The 21,047-nt window shown below is 43.7% G+C and overlaps 1 protein-coding gene across 1 annotated transcript in view; it reads left to right on the top strand.

The window, feature by feature from the left end:
* The window catches only part of LOC311231840 (host cell factor 2-like), a gene marked incomplete at its 3' end in the record, with an annotated part of 88,658 nt that overhangs the window by 16,472 nt on the left and 51,139 nt on the right, over positions 1 to 21,047 (top strand). Inside the window, exons 7-15 of the mRNA XM_084318460.1 lie at positions 3,076 to 3,300; positions 5,312 to 5,524; positions 5,630 to 5,685; positions 8,947 to 9,025; positions 12,525 to 12,593; positions 15,064 to 15,113; positions 15,195 to 15,323; positions 15,779 to 15,964; positions 16,849 to 17,140. Of these exons, the coding sequence (XP_084174586.1) occupies positions 3,076 to 3,300; positions 5,312 to 5,524; positions 5,630 to 5,685; positions 8,947 to 9,025; positions 12,525 to 12,593; positions 15,064 to 15,113; positions 15,195 to 15,323; positions 15,779 to 15,964; positions 16,849 to 17,140 (1,299 nt within the window). The remainder of the gene's footprint in view (positions 1 to 3,075; positions 3,301 to 5,311; positions 5,525 to 5,629; positions 5,686 to 8,946; positions 9,026 to 12,524; positions 12,594 to 15,063; positions 15,114 to 15,194; positions 15,324 to 15,778; positions 15,965 to 16,848; positions 17,141 to 21,047) is intronic.

The following is a 21,047-nucleotide window of genomic DNA, read 5'->3' as shown; positions in this document are numbered from 1 at the left end:
GAGAATTAGTATGGTTTATGGATTGCACTAACGGGGGAGATAAGGATCTTATCAGCCAGTGTCGTAGACGTCAGGACCATTAAAAGTACACAACGCAGAGGAATTGGATGGAGGGCCAAACAGACGAAGACGTGATACTGGCCAGTTTGATCAGGATCTTACAGTTGGTGCCGTGACCCGGATTTGCAAGAGATTAAAACAACGGGAGCAGTTGGTTGCCGAGAGATAAGAACAACGGAAAAAGACTTTTTCAATAATGGGACGACAGTGGACAACAGTCATCGTGTGTGGGAGAATCATGATCGAGCAAGGCCGGCCAGCCCTGGGAGAGAGCGTCGAGTCGAGCGGTCATGAGGCGGACCAGCGCTGTAGGAGAAACAGCGCTCCGGAGAAAGATGTGAGTTCACTGTGCACACATGGTTGTTTTGATCTTTTAAGCCAAATAAAAACGAACAGATAGTGCATCCGTAAATAAGTAGCGACAGAGAAGCCAGCTGTGATAATATGAGCAGAGAGCCATGGTGTTTTGAAAAACCAAGATGGGTTTTATCTACAGGGAATGAAAAACAAACGGGCCGGTGAAGGAAGGCAGTGTTCCAAGGGGTTAATTCCATTTTTGTTGGTCTGTAATATAAGGGTTGTTTTCCTCGCAAGAGGCGGGAACGCGGGACTGTGAGTCGGGAGAATCTACCTACGTTTTTCAGACCTACCGTCATTTGGCATTCAGTCTATTTTTGACCTGTTCAGTTACTTGCATGTGAGTAGATCATCTATGGTCATGTGACCTGCAGACATCATTATGACCTGTTTGGCCGACGAGACTCTAAGAAACAGTTTGTTTTGTTGTTAGGCCTTGAAAAAGGAGGGCAGCGTTTGTTTGTTTGTGTGAGTAGCCATTAGGAGCGAGACAAGATGGCCGCAAAAAGGAGCCACGAGGAGATAACAACAGATAAAGAACCAGGAAGTGACACGTCAACTAAACTACCATAGAGGAGGAGTAGGTCGCCACCTAGTGGCGGAGAGGGGGTAGTGCTGGGGAGTTTTCATTACCCATAGGGGAATATTTAGATATAGGCCTGTACTACCATCTAGTGGCGGAGTGGGGGAGTGATTCAATAGTGAATCTAATGAGCACAGAGAGTGGATTATTATTATAATAATAATATTAGATATAGAGTTTAATTATACAATGGATTAAATAAGAATTGCACAGAAAGATGGTGCAGTTATTTGAATGGGTTAATTATGGAATAAAGAGGGAAGTCCAGTGGGGCCTTCTCACACCTAATAGATAGGCAGGGTCTTCAGAAGACACGTCACCAGAAGAACTGGCGCGCGCTGGGGGTCAAACTGGGATGAAGAGTTGCGCGGAGTGGGTATCGGAAACTGCAAGTGTCACGCCGGAAGACAACAAACAGGGAACCGCCCTGTAAGATGGATAATAGGTGTGGAGAAGGTGGTAGACTATAGCAAAACAAGGGAAGTCGAATGTACAGACGACTGCCGGTGTTGTGTTTCTGCTTTCAAGGGGGGAATGACACAGACAGCGATGGAGACGACCAGGAGACAGACTGGAGGAGGAGGAAGCCGCAGGGGCCAGGCACCGCCTGGGACACAGATCATCCACGACGAGAGAGAGGAGACGGCGGCGGTGGAGGAGCAGATGTGGAGAGGACAGCCAGAGACACTGAGCAGTAGCAGACCAGGGGAGACATTTTTGCCTAGGGGACCGCGCCCTGGGAGGGGGACCAGCTCAGGAAAGGAGCCGTCACTGAAAGGGGCCCTTGCCCTAGAAGACGGGACCGGCCCAAGATGGGAGGTGTACTGTAAGAGGGAAGGGAGCGCTCTGATTTGGACGTGGGGTACCTAATAGGGGGGCCGAAAGGTTTAGGTGTGTCGTCTGAAAAGTTGCAATCTGTGTTTTTCTCTGTCTCTGTCTCTCTCTCTCCTCCCTGACCGTTGTTTATCCTTTCTGGTTTGGGTGTGATGCGGGTAATGGAAACAGCAGACGGCGGGGCCCTAATTGTTATGAGTCTATTTTTGTGTATAATTAATTGAAAAACCAAGTAGTCTGTTGATTCTGAAGGTTGATTAAGAATCAAAGGGGGGAATGAAGGATTTGGGGTGCTTTTTCCATGTATGTGATGTATAGATTGGGGGGAGTGACCACAGCTAAAACGGTGCCGGGTCAGAGAGGTCGAAGTGCATGCGGACGGTGGAAGCAGGAGACGGTGGTTCAGTAGAGCAGGGTGATTGTTGTGAGGCACACTGCCAGCGAGAGAATGTTTGTTTACATTCCTTGTAAGAACATCTGAGATAAGAGCGAGTGTCTCCCAGAGCAGGAGGGAGAGAGGTTCATCTTAATGCAACAGTGAATGAAACGTTTAATGTGTGTAAAGGTTATTAACGCAGTTGTCATGACAACACGTCGCATGACAACCAGAAGGCGGGGCCGTCATTGCGACGACGAACATCTATAAGTCGAACGGTGTTTCTGGGTGTAAGGTAGACTAGAATCTGACCAAGAGCGAGTAGGACTGAGATCACAGAAGACACTCTCTCCTCTCATTGAGAGGGGGGGGGGGGAGGAAGAATGCCACATCAGCATTAGCTTCGGCTACCACGAGGATGGTCTCGGCTAACGAACAGGCCTGACCACTATTGGACTGAATAACAAAAGGACGATAGACGAACACACCGAAAGATCATTAGAATAGACTCTTCAAGGACGATACAATTTGATAACATCTGATACCTTCTGATTATGAGGTTCTGTTTATAGCAATAAAACAACGCTTTTCCTCATAAGGTATCTCACGGTGTCGAAGTGTCGAATTCTTACGGAGGTGGAGAATTAGTATGGTTTATGGATTGCACTAACGGGGGAGATAAGGATCTTATCAGCCAGTGTCGTAGACGTCGGGACCATTAAAAGTACACAACGCAGAGGAATTGGATGGAGGGCCAAACAGACGAAGACGTGATACTGGCCAGTTTGATCAGGATCTTACACTGTGGAGAGTATTTTAAAGGGTTGAGGAGAGTATTTGAATAGCCTTTTCATCCCTACTCCAGACACTATGGCGTGGCAGAGCCTGGACCCAGACCCCCAGGACCAGGTCCATTCCCTGCCGCACAGCCAGGGGCCTGACGAGTCCCATGCCAGGGGACCCAGAGCCAGGGCGGGACACTGCTCCGTCACCATCGGCTCCAGGCTCTACATCTGGAGCGGTCGCGATGGCTACCGGAAGAGCTGGAACTACCAGGTCTGCTGCAAGGACCTCTGGTACCTGGAGACAGGTGAGAAGAACTGGGTACAGTAGGTACAGTATGAGGCCTGGAGACGGGTGAGAAGAACTGGGTACAGTAGGCACAGTATGAGGCCTGGAGACGGGTGAGAAGAACTGGGTACAGTAGGTGCAGTATGAGGCCTGGAGACAGGTGAGAAGAACTGGGTACAGTAGGTACAGTATGAGGCCTGGAGACAGGTGAGAAGAACTGGGTACAGTAGGTACAGTATGAGGCCTGGAGACGGGTGAGAATAACTGGGTACAGTAGGTACAGTATGAGGCCTGGAGACAGGTGAGAAGAACTGGGTACAGTAGGTACAGTATGAGGCCTGGAGACAGGTGAGAAGAACTGGGTACAGTAGGCACAGTATGAGGCCTGGAGACGGGTGAGAAGAACTGGGTACAGTAGGTGCAGTATGAGGCCTGGAGACAGGTGAGAATAACTGGGTACAGTAGGTACAGTATGAGGCCTGGAGACAGGTGAGAAGAACTGGGTACAGTAGGTACAGTATGAGGCCTGGAGACGGGTGAGAAGAACTGGGTACAGTAGGTACAGTATGAGGCCTGGAGACAGGTGAGAAGAACTGGGTACAGTAGGTACAGTATGAGGCCTGGAGACAGGTGAGAAGAACTGGGTACAGTAGGTACAGTATGAGGCCTGGAGACAGGTGAGAAGAACTGGGTACAGTAGGTACAGTATGAGGCCTGGAGACAGGTGAGAAGAACTGGGTACAGTAGGTACAGTATGAGGCCTGGAGACAGGTGAGAAGAACTGGGTACAGTAGGTACAGTATGAGGCCTGGAGACAGGTGAGAAGAACTGGGTACAGTAGGTACAGTATGAGGCCTGGAGACAGGTGAGAAGAACTGGGTACAGTAGGTACAGTATGAGGCCTGGATACAGGTGAGAAGAACTGGGTACAGTAGGTACAGTATGATGCCTGGAGACGGGTGAGAAGAACTGGGTACAGTAGGTACAGTATGAGGCCTGGAGACAGGTGAGAAGAACTGGGTACAGTAGGTACAGTATGAGGCCTGGATACAGGTGAGAAGAACTGGGTACAGTAGGTACAGTATGAGGCCTGGAGACAGGTGAGAAGAACTGGGTACAGTAGGTACAGTATGAGGCCTGGAGACGGGTGGGAAGAACTGGGTACAGTAGGTACAGTATGAGGCCTGGAGGGGTTTCAAGGTATACCGGCATTATGTATTTTTTTTTGCAATATAACCATTTTAATCCAATACAAAGATTGCACATGGAAGACGTTTTTCCTATGGAAATTGTGTGAGAATAAATCATTTTGAATAAAATATATCAAGATGTCATATCACAATGTAATTAATACTGTAAAAATGGTGTTAAGTAAGATTGTTCGTCAAACAGTGTTAAACTTCAGTGCTACAGTCTTGTGCCTATAATACTATTCGACACTCAAGTTCAACACTGTTTGACGAACAATATTACTGACCCTTTGCTGCCAGAGTTGTTCCCTTCCTGCTGACTTGTTGTACAGAACTTGTAAGTCGCTTTAGATAAAAGCGTCAGTTAAATGTTCAATTGATGGGGGGGGGGGTCTGGGTAGCGCAGCGGACTAAGTGCCTGCCTACCACCGCAGAGACTTAGCGGGTGGGAAGCCGGTGGGGTATGTATCCTGGTCGTTGTAAACAGCGACTCCTACTGGTCGCTCGGGCACCTGTTCAGCAGGGAAGAGATCTGGGGGAGGTAGTGTGATCCTCCCACGTGTTACACTCCCCCAGTGAGAGTCCTCGCTGTCGGGTGAAAAGAAGCGGCTGGCTGACTCCACATGTATCGGAGGAGACATGTGAGCGTCTTCAACCCTCCCTAGGCCGGCAAGTGGGGGGAAAATGTGCGCAACGGCCAGGAAGGGAATGGCATAACGACTAAATTGGGATGGGAGAATAATACGGAAAAAGGGGGGAGAAAAAATAGATACAAAAAATTATGGGTGGGGGTAATGATATGTTGGCCGTTAATAATACGTTCCATCTTTGTCCCGTCAGATCGACCTACTGCCCCAGAGGCTGTATTACTGGTCAAGTCCACAGTCAGTATGATCCATGTGGCGTGGCGCCCCCTGGCTGCAGCAGACTGCTACATCCTCCAGATGCAGCCCGTGTCTCCTCCCTCCAGCCCCCCACCTTCTGATGCACCCCCCACCCCAGCCACTCCGCCCAGCGCAGACGGCCAGGAGAGGAACTCCCAAGACCCAGCAGGTAGGGGAGAGTAGGATGGTTTCCATTATTACTGGCAACGTATTCTATAACTTTCGTGGCGTTTCAGTTGGATAAACTCAAGGATTTGCTGTGTGTACTCTTCAGCTGGCCAACCTTCAGACGAAGCCGCGTTTAAAGAGGAAGAGAAGAAGACAACACAGGTAGTAGTAATAATAATAATAATAATAAACTTTATTTGTATAGCACCTTTCAATTGCAGCTCAAAGTGCTTCACAGCAGTAAAAAAGAGAGAGAAAAAGACAGGCATAAAATGAGCGTCAAAATAGACAAAGTCAAGGTAAAGGCCCTCCCATAGTCGAGCAGACTGTACACAGAGCAGACTCCGCGGAGGTCCGTGCGGACTCTTTGAGCTTTTGATCTCAGCGGACGTCCGCGCGTCGGAAAATAGGAGCTTCGCACTTTGCACTCTGCTGTGGGTCTGCTTTGACTCCCTTTGAGTCCGCGCGGACCTCCGCGGAGTTGCTCTGTAGAACACCAAATCACAGTTCTTCATATTAGGATCTAACATCCCAATATACCTCTTTGTTTACGGTTTGATCGTCACACGTAATATAGACAATTCAAAAATTTGTTTTTACTTTCGGCGCCATACCCGAGATTTCTCGGCTTTCAAATCCAACCGCTGAGCGCCAACCCCGAGATTTCTCTGGTTTAGATCCTTTTTATTTTTTTTTAGATTTTCCCATTCTAAACACTCGTGCGGACCTGCCTGTGTCTCCCTGCTGCCTACGTTATAATTGCAATGACGATCGAATTCCGACAGGTGGCAGTATCGCCTACCTTTTGAACTGGGTCTCTAAGGTGTCTTTCAGTACTGAGGTACCTCCGGCTGCAGGAATCCCTTCCCCCTCAAAGTGAATTGGCACACAGCCAACTGTCGGAGATTTGCTCGCCTGAAACCTATTGTTTCCCGTATTATAGCCAGACCCAATGCACACGAGTAATGGCGATCGCGATGGAACTACACGGATTATTCATTTTGGAGTACCTTCTGACTAAGGTAAGGTCTATTTTACCGACTGTAAAACATGCTTTTGGTAACGGTCGCAGCTTTGTGAAACGACCCCCCCCCCTTGATGATTTTGTGAAGAAACATCTATATATGGTATATACCTTTTTGATTTGGAAATAATATAGGTTTCAGGCGAGCAACCCGAACGATTTGCGCATATGCATATAACACGTCATCTAGAAAACAAGACTGGATTATTTTGAAACGGGGCGATGTTTAGTGTGGAATAGCGCACAAACAAAAGTATGTAGAAATTAACTGGTTTGTCAATGTTGGACTATAAATAGTGCCTGTCAAATGAGCCATACTATTGTCTCCATAGCTATAATATAGAATATATGATGGGTCCGCAAACATCATACATTTTCAATAACGCTGGCGCCAGGCAGTACAGATGGAAAAACAGCATGGCGCTCAATGAGTTAATAGCAAGTGCGATAATCAAGCGCGCTAACTGGCTGCTGTTATTGCTAACCAAGGTGTGACATTTAAGCTATTGTTTGCACAAACAGAAGGGATTCCTCCACAATCGTAAATGTCACATGAAGCATAGAATGAGCAGGTGCTTGAGCACTAGGGATGGGCAAAACTCACAAAATTGCTATTCGATAGTCACTGGGAACTATTCGAATACTAGTCGAAAATCGAACATGAGATACTCAAACAAGCAAGCTAGTTGGCTGCTGCCATTGCAAACAGCTAGATATTTAGAAGTCGCAGCAAGCTAACGTTATTTCCAAGAAGAGCATTAATTTCCGAAAGTTATATTGTTGATGCTTGAAATGTCTGAGCTTCCAGGTTAATTTAGGGTTTTGTTTTTACTTAATAGCAAACGTGAGATAATCCAGCAAGCTAGCTGCCTGGTGTCATTGCTAACAGCTAACGCTAGCGGAGCAGGTGAACATGAAGCATTCATTGTGAACGCTACATCACTGATGATTGAAATGTGTGAACTTAGTGAAACAACAAACGTACAAGACGTTGCTACCATGTAACATCTCCGGTCTCTCTTTCTTCATCTTTCTTCTGTTCTCCCAGCTGTTAACAGACTGTTACGCTACCTGGCTAGCTAGCAAGCTGTACTCAGCATGCCGTTCAGCGGTGTAACAGTTAAAAGGGTCCTGTCTCAATACACTGACTACAGTGTAGCTGCCGGTAAAAACAGAGGCAACGATATTCACATAAACTATATATATATTTTTTTAATTATGTTTTTTGGTAGATTTTTCTTTTTCTTCTGGCAGTCCGGCAGAGAGAGAGGAAGTATGGGAGATAGCGGGGGAAGACATTCGGCAAAGGTCGCCGGGTCCGGGAGTCGAACCCGGGACGGCCGGGTTGCACCGCAGCGCTGTACGTGGTGTGCCACCCCGGCGCCCCACATAAACTATATTTAACGACTATTCGAAAATCAATGCCCATCCCTAATGGAAACGAGCAGTGGCTCAACATGCTTCAAGTCTTTAACTGATGTTGTATCATGTTTTTCGCCGTCAACTAAAAACACGACTAACCTTCGTAATGTCTTTAACTATCATACACTTTGCCACTAAATAATCCTCCTTGCCTATATTACTACCTACTACTATACTAATATGTCTCTACTACTATGCACTCAACACTGTAGCACCCAAGTTTCAACACTGTTTGATGAACATTGTTACTCTGCAGAAAGAGTTGTACCCTTCCTGCTGACCTGTTGAACTAAATGTACACTGAGCTGCTGTAGCTTCACCACCGTGACCACATGCAGACAGGGCTGGGTGATGTCACTAATAATTGCCCAGCTTTACATGTAGACCTGTCAACAAACACTGGTATTTACTTATTTTTAAAGCCCTTATTGGTAAACAACCTGTTTATATCTCTTCACTGTTGGATTGGAATATTGGAACCTATTCAACTCGATCGAATGACTCGATGGTTCTTGATTAGATATGATATTTGCATTTATAATGCGCCCCCAGCCAATTTTTACATCGGTCCGGGGCACGGCCCGGGGAAAAAAGAATTCTTAATAAATGGACAGGACAAAGAAAACGGAACCAGGCAGATGGACAGACAGAGAACAATCTAGGGTCCCTCAAGTTTGTTCTGATCTAGGGAAGTCAGCTTTTTCCTTTGATGCCTCTAACTCATGGAATGTCCTCCTACTCTATGAAATTGGAGGTTCTCCCTTCCCTTGGTATGTTTAAACGTATGATTTCAGACCTGTAACTGTTTTAGCTGATCTTTTAAAATAATTTTTTACTCTGATGTAAATGTATTTGTATTATGTGCTTGTATTATGTACTGTTTACATTGTACAATCGTCGTTTCTGTAAATGAGGGAAACCTCAGAAGCTTACGATTTAAAATAAAGGTTGAAATGAATGTTCTCCCTTCACTTCAGGATGCTTCAGTGACGTCAGTGGGCCGTCGTCCAGAAGAGGAGAGGAGCGCCGAGGGAGGCGCCGACACAAAACCCTGCTGTGAGTCTGCAGTAAAGTGCTCAGTAATTATTACATTTGTTCGTATTGTTTACCGTCTAATTTAGCTATTTTATTATTTAATTTTATTTGTAATTTTGTATTGTCCTATGTTATTGTCTTAGGCTACGTTTAGACGAGCGTTTTGTGAACAGAAACTGCAAAAGTCGTTTTGCGGTTTCACTTTTAATTTTACGTTTAGACGAGCGTTTTGGGGTGGAATTCTCCGTGCAGACGACGCTGTAACGACGGAGCCTCGCTGTCACACGATTGGCGCATATGTCACATGACGTGCTGTGAAGACCCGCCCTACTCTGCCTCTGATTCGCAGACTGTGGATGGGGAATGTGATTGGACCAAAGCAGAGTCACTCACAGACAGTGGGTCCACTCACGCCGCGGGACAGATTCTTGTGTATTTAACCCTTTCACTGCCACACGACAGCCGGTTGTGTGATAGTAAAGGGTTAACCTTCTGTCGTGTGGCAGTGAAAGGGTTAAAAGTACTGCCAATGTAGCCTTCAGGTGATCTCTGTTGATATTTGTCAGACATACTTGCTTTGTTTACGTCTCGGCTACTGGCGCATACCTGCTACCTGTGACGTAAGCAGTACGCGCGACCAGAGCCGTGACAACCCTTTCGTCATCGTTTTAACAGATTTATACGGTTTTGACAGTTTAGACGAGAGCGCAAAGCTTTTGCGTTTCTAGGAATTTCACCCTGGAAGGTAGTCTCACTTTTTTGCGGTTTCACCCCGTAAAAACGCCGTTTCCGTATAAACGAAAGGCACATCCGAAAAAATATTTTTGCGGATTCACCTGCTAGCGTTTCCGTCTAAACAGGGCCTTACTGTGTGTCTTATTCGGCTGTTTTTGCTATTTTTACCATCTTATCTAATTGTTTTATTATATTATTATAATATTTTTTATCATTTTAACTAGGGATGCTCGATATTGTCTTTTTTACCTATACCGATATTGTCCAACTCTTAATTTCCGATACCGATATCAACCGATATCAACCAATACCGATATATGCAGGGTTTCCCCCCCAAACAATTTAATAATTTCAGGTAATTAACATTACTTATTACATGGCGTTTTCACAATCGCCGAAATGCTTGCTTGTGATTGGTCAATAGCGCTCGTCAGAGGTCCGTTATTACTCGATAACGGACCTCTGCCGAACAATAATGACCGCTGTGCGCAGCTGTTCGCAATCAAGCCCACTGACACACTGCATCAGTGCAGCCAATCAGACACACCTGCCGGATCTGCCTTTGATCTCGGCTTGTCGATGTAAAATGAATTAGGTATATTGTTAGTAAGTTAGCTATGTAATAAGCGGGATAATGTATAGCTATACTCGATCATTGTCGCAAAATAATTGACCTTCACTGACGTTTAAAACACCTCGGCGAGGCGCCTCGGTATTTTAAACTCCGTGTCGATCAATTATTTTGCGACATTGACCTCGTAGCTATACATTATCCCTTACATATCTCTTGTTGTGGAATTAACACAACATTATGCATACTTTTGACAATAAATAAAATCAGAATTTGTTCTTACTTGCTTGCCTGGGTAAATAAAGGTTATAGAAATGTAAAAAAAAATTATAATAATTTTTTTGAAAACCGATACAGATATTTTCCGATATCACATTTTAATGCCGATATCGGCCGATAATATCGGACATCCCTAATTTTAACCCTTTTGTCTGAAAACTAAATCGTTACACTCTTACCATTAACACAATGGCGGCCATTCACGTATATATACGTGATTGGGAGGCAGCGCTTGACGGCCAATCACGTATATATACGTGTTTAACTCGTTTTTTCTTTTATTCGATTTTAATATCCTATTCACTGTCACAGCTGTATTTTGGCTGGAAAATGCATATTGGGACTCGGAAAGTGCAGTACCGGCCAGATCCTGGTATTGGCGCTGTCTCGAGAATGCAGTTTCCCCTGTTGCACACTTGGTGTAAAAAATATTTCGCTCCGGGCGGACTTTTTCTGTTAGTCTGAAGCGAGGGCTTCACCCGATCGCCTGGAATACTTTTTGCGATGCCGAATTCATTATGCTGTAAAGGAATATGGCATCAGCCAATGGACTATATGATCTAGCAGATGGCGATCAAATAACTGGGAAATTCTTTTTGGAATCCAACCGGCCACAGGTAAGAGTGATTTGACGTCAATTTCAGCCTGCTCGTTCAAGGATTTCATAGCCATCCCCCTGATCAGCGTATGTTGTAATAATGAATGCCGTTATTGGTAATCAATAATCAGAAACTACTTCCCCCGCCCCCCCCCTTTCATGCATTCATGGTGGAACATGATACCGATCATATGCATTTAGATTTTTAACTGTAGCTTATGTAGGGCTGAAACTGCAATTAACGTTATTAGCTTAGCGCCTTATAACTAGCTTTGCAGGAATTATCCCAGATCATATAACGCTCATATTCATTACGGTATAAAATATAGTTTGGGTGCTTCTGAGTCATTCCAGGGAAAAGACGCGAAAACTGCTTTTTGTGTAATTCAATAAACACGTTGTCATTTTTCGCCTGATTATCGGATCTTCCTGAAATCAACGCTAGATCATAATTATTATCCTTCCTCGTGCACGCATGCAATGTTGTTGCCGCCCCCCCCCCCCCCCCTGCAACCCAACGGCAAACAGCCACACATACAGACACAGAGACAGAGACAGAGTCGATCGGGGTAGAAATAAATATCAGATCAACGCAAGCTTTCATATATAATGTCCTTACTTGGTCTCTGATGTAATGCAAAAAAAAAGAATCCAAATATCTGATCGCCATTCCAGTTATCCACAGCGATCCTGTCTCCGACGTTGTTGGGCATTGCACTTCAACGGGCGGGCGGGGTCAGTAGTCAACCATCCCTACAAGCGTGTTTTGCCGGAGTGTTTAGGACCCGCCCCCACGCTGCAGCTCAGTAGAGAAAAGAAACGAACCCGTTTCTAAAGGGTGCAATAATGGCCGAAGGCTTTAGAGGGCGGTATAAGACCGTCTGCCAGCTCAGACACATTCAGTACAGCATGCACAAGGTGCCCCGCTGAATTATGAATGGCAATAGCGAATAAAATAAATACAGTGAGAAAAACGTAGATCTACGTTTCCGGCACTCAACGATCGGGCGACAGAAACGTAGTTCTACGTTTTCGGCAACCAAAATGTTAAGGGACAAAATCCTCTTCAAAAAGGCCATACAAATATTATGTTACTTTTTTCCCCCATACATCTTTTATTCAACTTCAGCCCTGATCATAATTAATTTCAGAATGTTAACCCTTTAAATGCCAGTGTTGCCAATTATTGTTAAAAAAAACAAAAATGTAAATATTTTCAATATATCAAATGCAAAGTAGATTTTTCTGCTATATAAATAAAGTTATTATAATTTGGTGTTGCCCAGGTAAATCAACATTGACCTTTTGACTTCTTCTCCTGTGTGTTGTTGTTTTAGCTACTGGACAGGAGGGTGACTCCCACACGTCAGCCACAGAGGAGAGCAGTGCACCTCTACATCAGCCAGGTACTGTCATCAACTCATCCACGCTGTACCGCCCTGCAGAAGCTAACCGCAGTAACTACAATTTCTTTCTAAATTGATTGAGTTATAAGCAGGGTTGGGTACCGTTCACATTTGAACCGATGCTGGTACCCAGCGGCACCCTTTTTCGGTACTTTACTCTCTCTGTAATTGAATCGTTGAAGTGCCACGCTGGTCTGTGTCTATGACAATTGCATGTAATTGGAATTTGGTTTATTTTCTAACTGCGCAGGTCTTCAGCTCTTCAAGGTACCGAAATGTGGCACAGGTTGATCTAATGTGAATCGGTACTCTGTATTACCGACGTAATTCGGTCGGTACCCTTAAAAGTACAGAGTTTTGCATGTTCTTGGTATCTAGGGACATCTATGGACCTTTTCTAGACGTTCACAGAAAGGTAAAGAAACAATATACGTTGTACCGTAATCTTCGCACTATAAGCTGCACCTGAATATAAGCTGCAGCAGCTAAATTGAATGATGTGTGCATATATAAGCCGCACTGGACTATAAGCCGCAGGTGTTTTAATGTTTAATTACCATAAGGGTTTGTGCACAGAGGGGATTGTCGGGAAAGAGATGGCTGTTTGAGGAAGCTCCCATTTATTAACTTGCAGCAGATGTGTGCCTGTGAGAGAAGAGTGAGTGTCATGTACCAAGGTCTAATGACCACATAGAATAGAAACTGAAGCAGGCTGCACATGAACAAAAACAACCCCCTCAGTAGATGCTTTTAAAGCACGGCCCCGGCAGATAGGAAAACAACACAAACGCGCTTTCAAAAGGTAAATTATATTTATTAGCTGTGGCAGGAATTCAAACCTCCACTGAATTAGGATGAGGGAAGAGGGGAAATAATCCCACAAACATATAACAAATAGGGAAAAGGGTAAGGGGAGAACAAACAAGTAAATATAATAAAGTAAGGCACAAGGGCCAACACAAGCCCTAGTGACTTAGTGTCACAGGACACAACCACAAACCCTGCGGTTGGCAGTCTGGGAATCCCCCAGCAAATGTACACCACGTGCACAGCACAATATAGTTCCACACAAGCAGTGGCAAAAAGGCAGAAGGCCCTATACATAGATATATATTAATTCCACACAAGCAGTGGCAAAAAGGCAAGAGGCCACAATATATATATATATATATATATATATATATATATATATATATATATATATATATATATATATATATATATACTCACCTGGTAGCTGCACCAACACAAATACAATGCCTACCAGGTAAGTGGTGTGAACAACATGAACACACAGTGAATCAGTCCCACACAATAGTGGACAGTGTTATAATAACTATTCCACACAAACAACAGTGGACAGTGTTATAATAACTATTCCACACAAACAGTGGTAAACAATGGCAACCTCCAACTCTATGGTCACTGGCAAATGACTCCATGAGGCCCCCGGACGTGTGTGTGCTGTCAGGTATTTGTCCACCCGTCCCTCTCGAGGTGATTGCCATCAGCTGTCACCCATTAGGCAATCAGCACTCTTCAGTGTAGGGACGGGCGGGCGGCACCTGACAGAGAAAAGAGACAGCATTAGCTATCATGCACACACACACACATCACATCCAAAACATAACATATTTACATATACTAACCTGATGTTCAGATGGTGTCATAAATACAGTAATAATGGTAATGACCAACCCACGTACCCATGTACGTCACAGTGAGTGAGAGTTAAAGGTGGTGGACTGTAACCTGTAAAATCCATAGATTTAGGAGGTCCCCTAGTGGCCGTTAGCTGTAAAAATCCATAGATTAGCTGCACCGTTATATAAGCCGCAGGGTCGAAAAATGGGGGGAAAAGGCGCGGCTTATAGTCCGAAAATTACGGTATTTTATGGCAATAGCGTTCAGTTTTGTTCGACCTGTGAGATATATATACAAAAATCACGTTAATAATCCTTTTTCACCTCAGCCGGCTGCAGCTTTGACAGCGGCTGGTGTGAGATGGGTAGTGTAGTTTTATGAAATTTCGACGTCTATCGAAAGCCCTGGGTCTCCTCTTTCTTAGGACTACAAGGATTTCATCACAGCGTTATTTCCTCACGTCTAATTGATCCGGTTTCTGCCGGGATGCGCAGAGATATTTATAAACTCATATTTCGCTAATGACACTTAAAATAATTGGTAAACAAACGTAGTGCTGAAAATGTATACTTTGACTGCTGTTTTGACATGTTTAGGGTCTTTACTCTTGGCTACATTTGAAAAAGAAAGGCAACATTACTTAATACGGACTGTATTGATCTATTTATGACGTGAAATAAATCTCGACCGGGCTTAAGGTGTTAAAGCCATTTTTCACTGTTTGCGTATTTACTGCGATTAGCTTCTACAGGTAGAATACTCAAGGTATGTTTGTAAATTTGCCAAATTTGTTTTTACGATCATGAATATTCCTTTCCTTATGTAGGAGAAGAGCCGGCCACAGCCAACCCCTCGACCAACTTGCCAACAAATCAGGTTAGACGTGCTTATAAATCATCATTATTCACCCGTGCGTAAAGACTGGACAGCTAGATAAGCCGTTGCTCTTTCCTCCAGGTTCCAGAGGACACGGTGTGGTTTGACTGTGGGGTGTTTAAGAGCCTCTTCTCTGAGGTCCAACACTACTATCTACCACCAGAGGGCGACCAGGGGCCTAGCAGCAGCCGGCCTGCAGCCACCAAACAGGTCACTCTTAGTCATTGACATTATGTTACCATGCATGTTTCTCCCAGTGGAGAAGAAGAAGAAGTCTTTAGTTGTCATGCAGATTAACACACACATGCGAGCTGGGCGGCACACAGGAACACACACAGGAACATCAAAATAAAATGAATAAAAAATTACACATTGTTGAACTTGATCATGCATATTTATTAGAACATTTTATTACAGCACTGTGTTATCATTACACATTTATAAAACGAGGCATATTTAGCCAGAATATGTTGCCAGAACATGAAATTATTAGAAATTATTATAATATGTTTACTTGCCAATGCGTGACCCCACTGTCACCTACCCGCGACCCAAAGTTTGAGAACCACTGATCTATCTCCACCGTTCAGTAATTCTAAAGTAGCCAAAACGTTCCACTGTGAAAACGAACAGGACGGTTGACACCGGTGAGTGTTTCCCCCCAGGCGACGCTCCCGGGGCCCCAGGACTACGAGGGCAGAGTGAAGCAGGACCTGGCTCCAGGTCAGAGCTACAGGTTCAGGGTGGCGGGACTCAACTGCCACGGCCGGGGAGACTTCAGCCCTGTCTGCCAGTTCAAGAGCAGCCAGGCAGGCTTCCCCGCGTTGCCCTCTGCTGTCAAGATCACAAAGGTACTATGTACCATATTAGGGCTGTCCCTGACTAAGGATTTGGATAGGCGACTTTGATTGGCCGAAATTTGCAGATAGTAGTCGACTACCCCCCGGAATGCAAAGAAATATATATATTATCATTCCATTTGGGCTGTGTGGGGGGGGGGGGGGGGGGGGTGCTTACTGTCTGAAGGAGTCGACTGAAGGCTTCTTGTCCTGCGAAAGCATGCAATTGGTCCACTGATGGATACATCTTGATATTTGTCTACTCTAGTGTGTTCATTAGACGGGTGAAATCCTCTTTCAGTGTTTTCGTAGGCAGTTACCCTCGCTGGTATGCGTGCCATTAGCGTTAGCCACGCTTCTAGGCCTCTTTGCTTTTGGAAAGAATGATACAAAAAAAAGTAAAAATAATATTATAATTATATATATATATATCTTTTTTGCATTCGACTAAGAGGTTGGCAGTCGACTAGGGCTCCTTTAGATCGATTAGTCGACTAATCGGGGTCAGCCCTATACCGTATAGATCTATATTTTAGTCATATTGTACCCAATAAGAGTAGGATATGTACAGATATAGATATAGTATCTACAGATATGGAAAAGGACTCTGCGCAGGTAAATACAGACAGGTGTGGATATAGGTATAATCAGTGTTGTAGTACTCGAGTCCTGACTGATTTTCAGGACTTGTGACTCGACTTGAACACTGATGACTCGACTTGAACACTGATGACTTGGACTCGAGCATTGACTGCATTCAGATTATTATTATCTTTTTAATATTTTGATGGCTAGTGGGACTAGGGTAATGGGGACTCGACTCGGACTTGAGATTTAGTGACTCGACTACAACACTGGGTATAATGATGATCCATCCTCTCTCCTCCCGCCGCCAGGTGAACGACACGGTCCACATCGCGTGGCAGGCCCCCCCCTCCCCCTCAGGCCGCATCCTGGAGTACTCCATGTACCTGGCGGTGCGGAAGAGCCGCGCGGGCACTGCCGCCGGACCGATGGCCTTCATCCGCATCTACCGCGGCACCAATACCTCCTGCACCGTGGGCTCCGCCCACCTGGGCAACGCCCACGTCGACTGCTCCGCCCCCAACCGGCCGGCCGTCGTGTTCCGCATCGCCGGCAAGAACGAGCAGGGCTACGGCCCCGCGACGCAGATCCGCTGGATCCAAGGTGAGGGATCCTGTTTGGTGTGTGTGTGTGTGTTAATGCCATATTAACGCGTTAACGCACAAGTACTTTAATGCTTTATTGTATGCAAATGTGCAATGCATGAGGGTCATCCTTTTGTGTTAAATGGCTGCATAAAGCAAGCATGTGTTGACTCATGTTGAAGAGTATTAAAACTTGTAAAAGTTAGAACAGATAAAAAATATGCGATTAATCGCAAGTTAACTATGGACAATCATGCGATTAATCTCCTGAAAGGCGCTATATAAATTTAAGATATTATTATTATCATTATTAATCAGATTAAATATTTTAATCGATTGACAGCCTGTTAATCTGTAGACCGTTTTTGCCTAAAGGTACATGCCTAAGTAAATGGAAGATTGCTCCACTTCTGCAAGGTAAATTTGCATGTTCTTGGTATCTAGGGACCTGGGGGTATGTATTTCCAGTGTCAGAAATATTGTGTCTGTTACTAGGCTGAGTAAATTGTAATGAATAAATTAATTATGATTAATTATGATTTATGATTTTGATATGATCAAACATTTTAAACATTTTCTGAAAAATGCTCACTGAGCTCATTCACCACCTTATTGAGATCATGTGTACAAATATCTAAGCAAATTAACCACGGGAAGATGATTAAACAGAAGGATTTGTAGATACATTAATTAATGATAATCGACTTGAATTATAAATTCATATTTGACCTTGAACTTGACCTTGACCTTATTATGGCCAAATCATACATCTATGGATAGGGAAAATGCTCCTCTTTCCAATGGCAGGGTTGAATCTGGATTTAGTCATTTCTTGCGATTTTTTCGATAATTAGCATTTTCCGATAAATTTGTATTTCCGATAAAACATAGGTAAAAATGAAAATATACACTTTGACTACTGTTTTTGATAGGGTTATGGTATTTACTCTTGGCTACAAATTTGTTTTTTAAACATTAACCTCTTAACATCCAAGGGCCCACATGTGGACGATTCTTTGCCGACCTCTAGTGGCTCGGGTGTGCATTTCTTTTAATACAATATATATGTAGAATTAAAGCCCTATTTGTTGCCTGTCGATTGCCCTTTCAGGTGACAAAATCCGCTCAGCGGTTCTCGAGTTACATGCCAATATGTGAGGCGTGCCCCAAAGTACGCAAAAGTACACATTACCACCCCCGACTCCTGGGGCTCTAGCTCCGTCAATCATTTGGCGATCTCGAAAACCTTTGCACAGGGTTGTAGCCAATGAGTGTGGCTTTCCAATGATACCCCATGATATGATAATTGGGGATCTAATACGGTCTCTATTGATCGATGTATGATAAAGAAAAGCAGGGGGACCTTAAGGCTTAACAGGTTTATAGTACTGTATGTGTGTTTTGATTCTGAATAGACCCATCATATACAGTACCGTAATTCCTCTAATAGTAACCCCGGCTTGTATTTGTTTCAACTGTAGCGGGTACCAGGCTTGTATTAGGAGGAGGCCTGTATAAGAGGGAGGCCTATATTTCAAATTTTCAAACGGATCATAATGAATAAATCAACATTTTGTGTCAGTTTGAACCCAGTAAAATGTACTGGGTTCATTTATTGAAACCAAGTACTGTATGAAATAGTAAACAGTGCAATTACAGGTGGTCACTGGTCATTTCAACGTTTTCAAAGTGAAATCAAGTAACTAGCTCAGTATGCAGCTCAGTATATTAGTGACCCGGCTTGTATTAGGAGGCCGGCTTATAATTGCTTAGCTCAAGAGCGCACCCGGCCATTAATAGAGACCCGGCTTGTATTTGAGACCCGGTTACTATTAGAGGAATTACGGTATATATATATATATATATATATATATATATATATATATTAGGGCTTTCCCCGACTTAAGGATTTGGATGGTTGACTAGGATTGGCCAAAATTTGCAGACTAAAAAAAGAAATAAAAAAAAAATATATATAATATAAATTTATTATTATTATTATTTTTTTATCGTTCCATTTGGGCTGTGGGGGGTGCTTAATGTCTGAAGGAGTCCTCTGCAAAAGCATGCAATTGGTCCACTGATGGATACATCTTGATATTTGTCTTGTCTAGTGTGTTCATTAGATGGGTGAAATCCTCTTTCAGTGCCTCTGTGCCTGTTTTCTAGGCAGTTAGCCTCTGGTATGCGTGCCATTAGCGTTAGCCACGCTTCTAGGCCTCTTTTCTTTTGGAAAGAATGATTTTTTTTTTTTTTTATATATTCGACTACGGCTCCTTTCGACCGATTAGTCGACTAATCGATTAATAGGGGTCAGCCCTAATATATATATTAGGGCTGTCAGTTTATCGCGTTAATTAGATTAATTAATTACACAGCAAATTATCGCATTATGAAAATTAACTCAGAATTAATTACAAAAAAAGATATAATAATCATTTTTTTTGTATCATTCATTCCATAAGAATGTAGAATACACATTTACAGATTTTTTTTTAATATGGCCCATTTGCATGTTCTTGGTATCTGATTCTAGGGACATCTATGAATCTCAGGGAATGTATTTCCAGTGTCAGAAATACTGTGGGCTAGATCCACAAAGAATGGATTGCACGGTGCAAGTTGCACCCTTACTTACAATTCATTATGAATTGAAAATGGGGGACCCTGATGTAAACAAGACGAAAGTCTTTCTCTGGTCTGCATCCCCTTAATAATTGTGTGTATTGAGCCGTACTGTATTGTACCCATTCTGCAATCTGTTAATAACATTTTCATTCAATCAATCAATCTGCGTGGTGATTGATTGAATGAAAATTTTATTTTTAGTAAATTGTAATGAACCAAATGAGAATATCAATACATTTTTTTTTATCTTTGACTGTGAACACTATGCTCAAATTGACCAGACCTGAAAAATCGAAGCAAATTAATAGATGGAAGATGATTAAACTAGGGATGCACCGAATGGGAAATTCTTGGCCGAAACCGATACCGAAAATAGGAACAGTTGGCCGAAAACCGAATGCCGAAAGGCCGAAATGATTCATAGAATAGAATTTTTTTTACCAATGTTGTTCAGCTACCTGATTATGGAAAAATATAGATTATGGCAAAACTCAATTTAAATAATCACTATTATGGGTCCATAAAACTTTATTCAGCACTTCTAAATGCATACAGTACATTAATCCAAGTCGAGTGCATTTTCTTTTCTCTGTAGGATAACTACAAAGTGCATTCAGAACAAAGCCAATGTGCTTTAAAACTGCATAAAGATCTGCACACATGAGCGGGAGAATAGCTTATAGCAAACTTAATGATGTACTGTAGTGGCTACAGTAAGCATTTTATATAAAAGTACCCCTCCAATGTACAGTAAATTACCTAGTATGGTTGTCAATATTCCAATGTACAGCTTTGCTTGTACAGTTGTACAGTGTTTCCCCCCCAACCCCTCCTACCCAACCCCCCCCCCCCCCCCCCCCCCCCACCTCCTCAATGTACAGTTTCTACGTCAAATGTAATACTCTCTTTTCTGGACTCTTTTTGTATCACAAACAGTACTGTATTGCAAATCTGGTATGTCATAAATGTATAGATGTAGCAGTACTGTCTATCTGTATGTCATGTATGTCATATGTCCTGATGAATTGAAAATGGGGACCCTGATGTAAACAAGACGAAAGTCTTTCTCTGGTCTGCATCCCCTTAACAATTGTGTGTATTGAGCTCAGTACTGTATTGTACCCTTCTGCAATCTGTTAATAAGTTTTCAATGAGAGAGAGAGAGAGAGAGAGAGAGAGAGAGGAGAGAGCGAGAGAGAGCGAGAGCGAGAGAGAGAGAGAGAGAGAGCGAGAGAGAGAGAGAGAGAGAGAGAGAGAGAGAGAGAGAGAGAGAGAGAGAGAGAGAGAGAGAGAGAGAG

The sequence above is a fragment of the Notolepis coatsorum genome (genome assembly GCF_963971535.1).
Source record: "Notolepis coatsorum genome assembly, chromosome: 7".
Classification (NCBI taxonomy): domain Eukaryota; kingdom Metazoa; phylum Chordata; class Actinopteri; order Aulopiformes; family Paralepididae; genus Notolepis; species Notolepis coatsorum.
The sequence above is the reverse complement of the archived record's forward strand: the minus strand, read 5'-3'. Positions and strand labels throughout refer to the sequence as shown.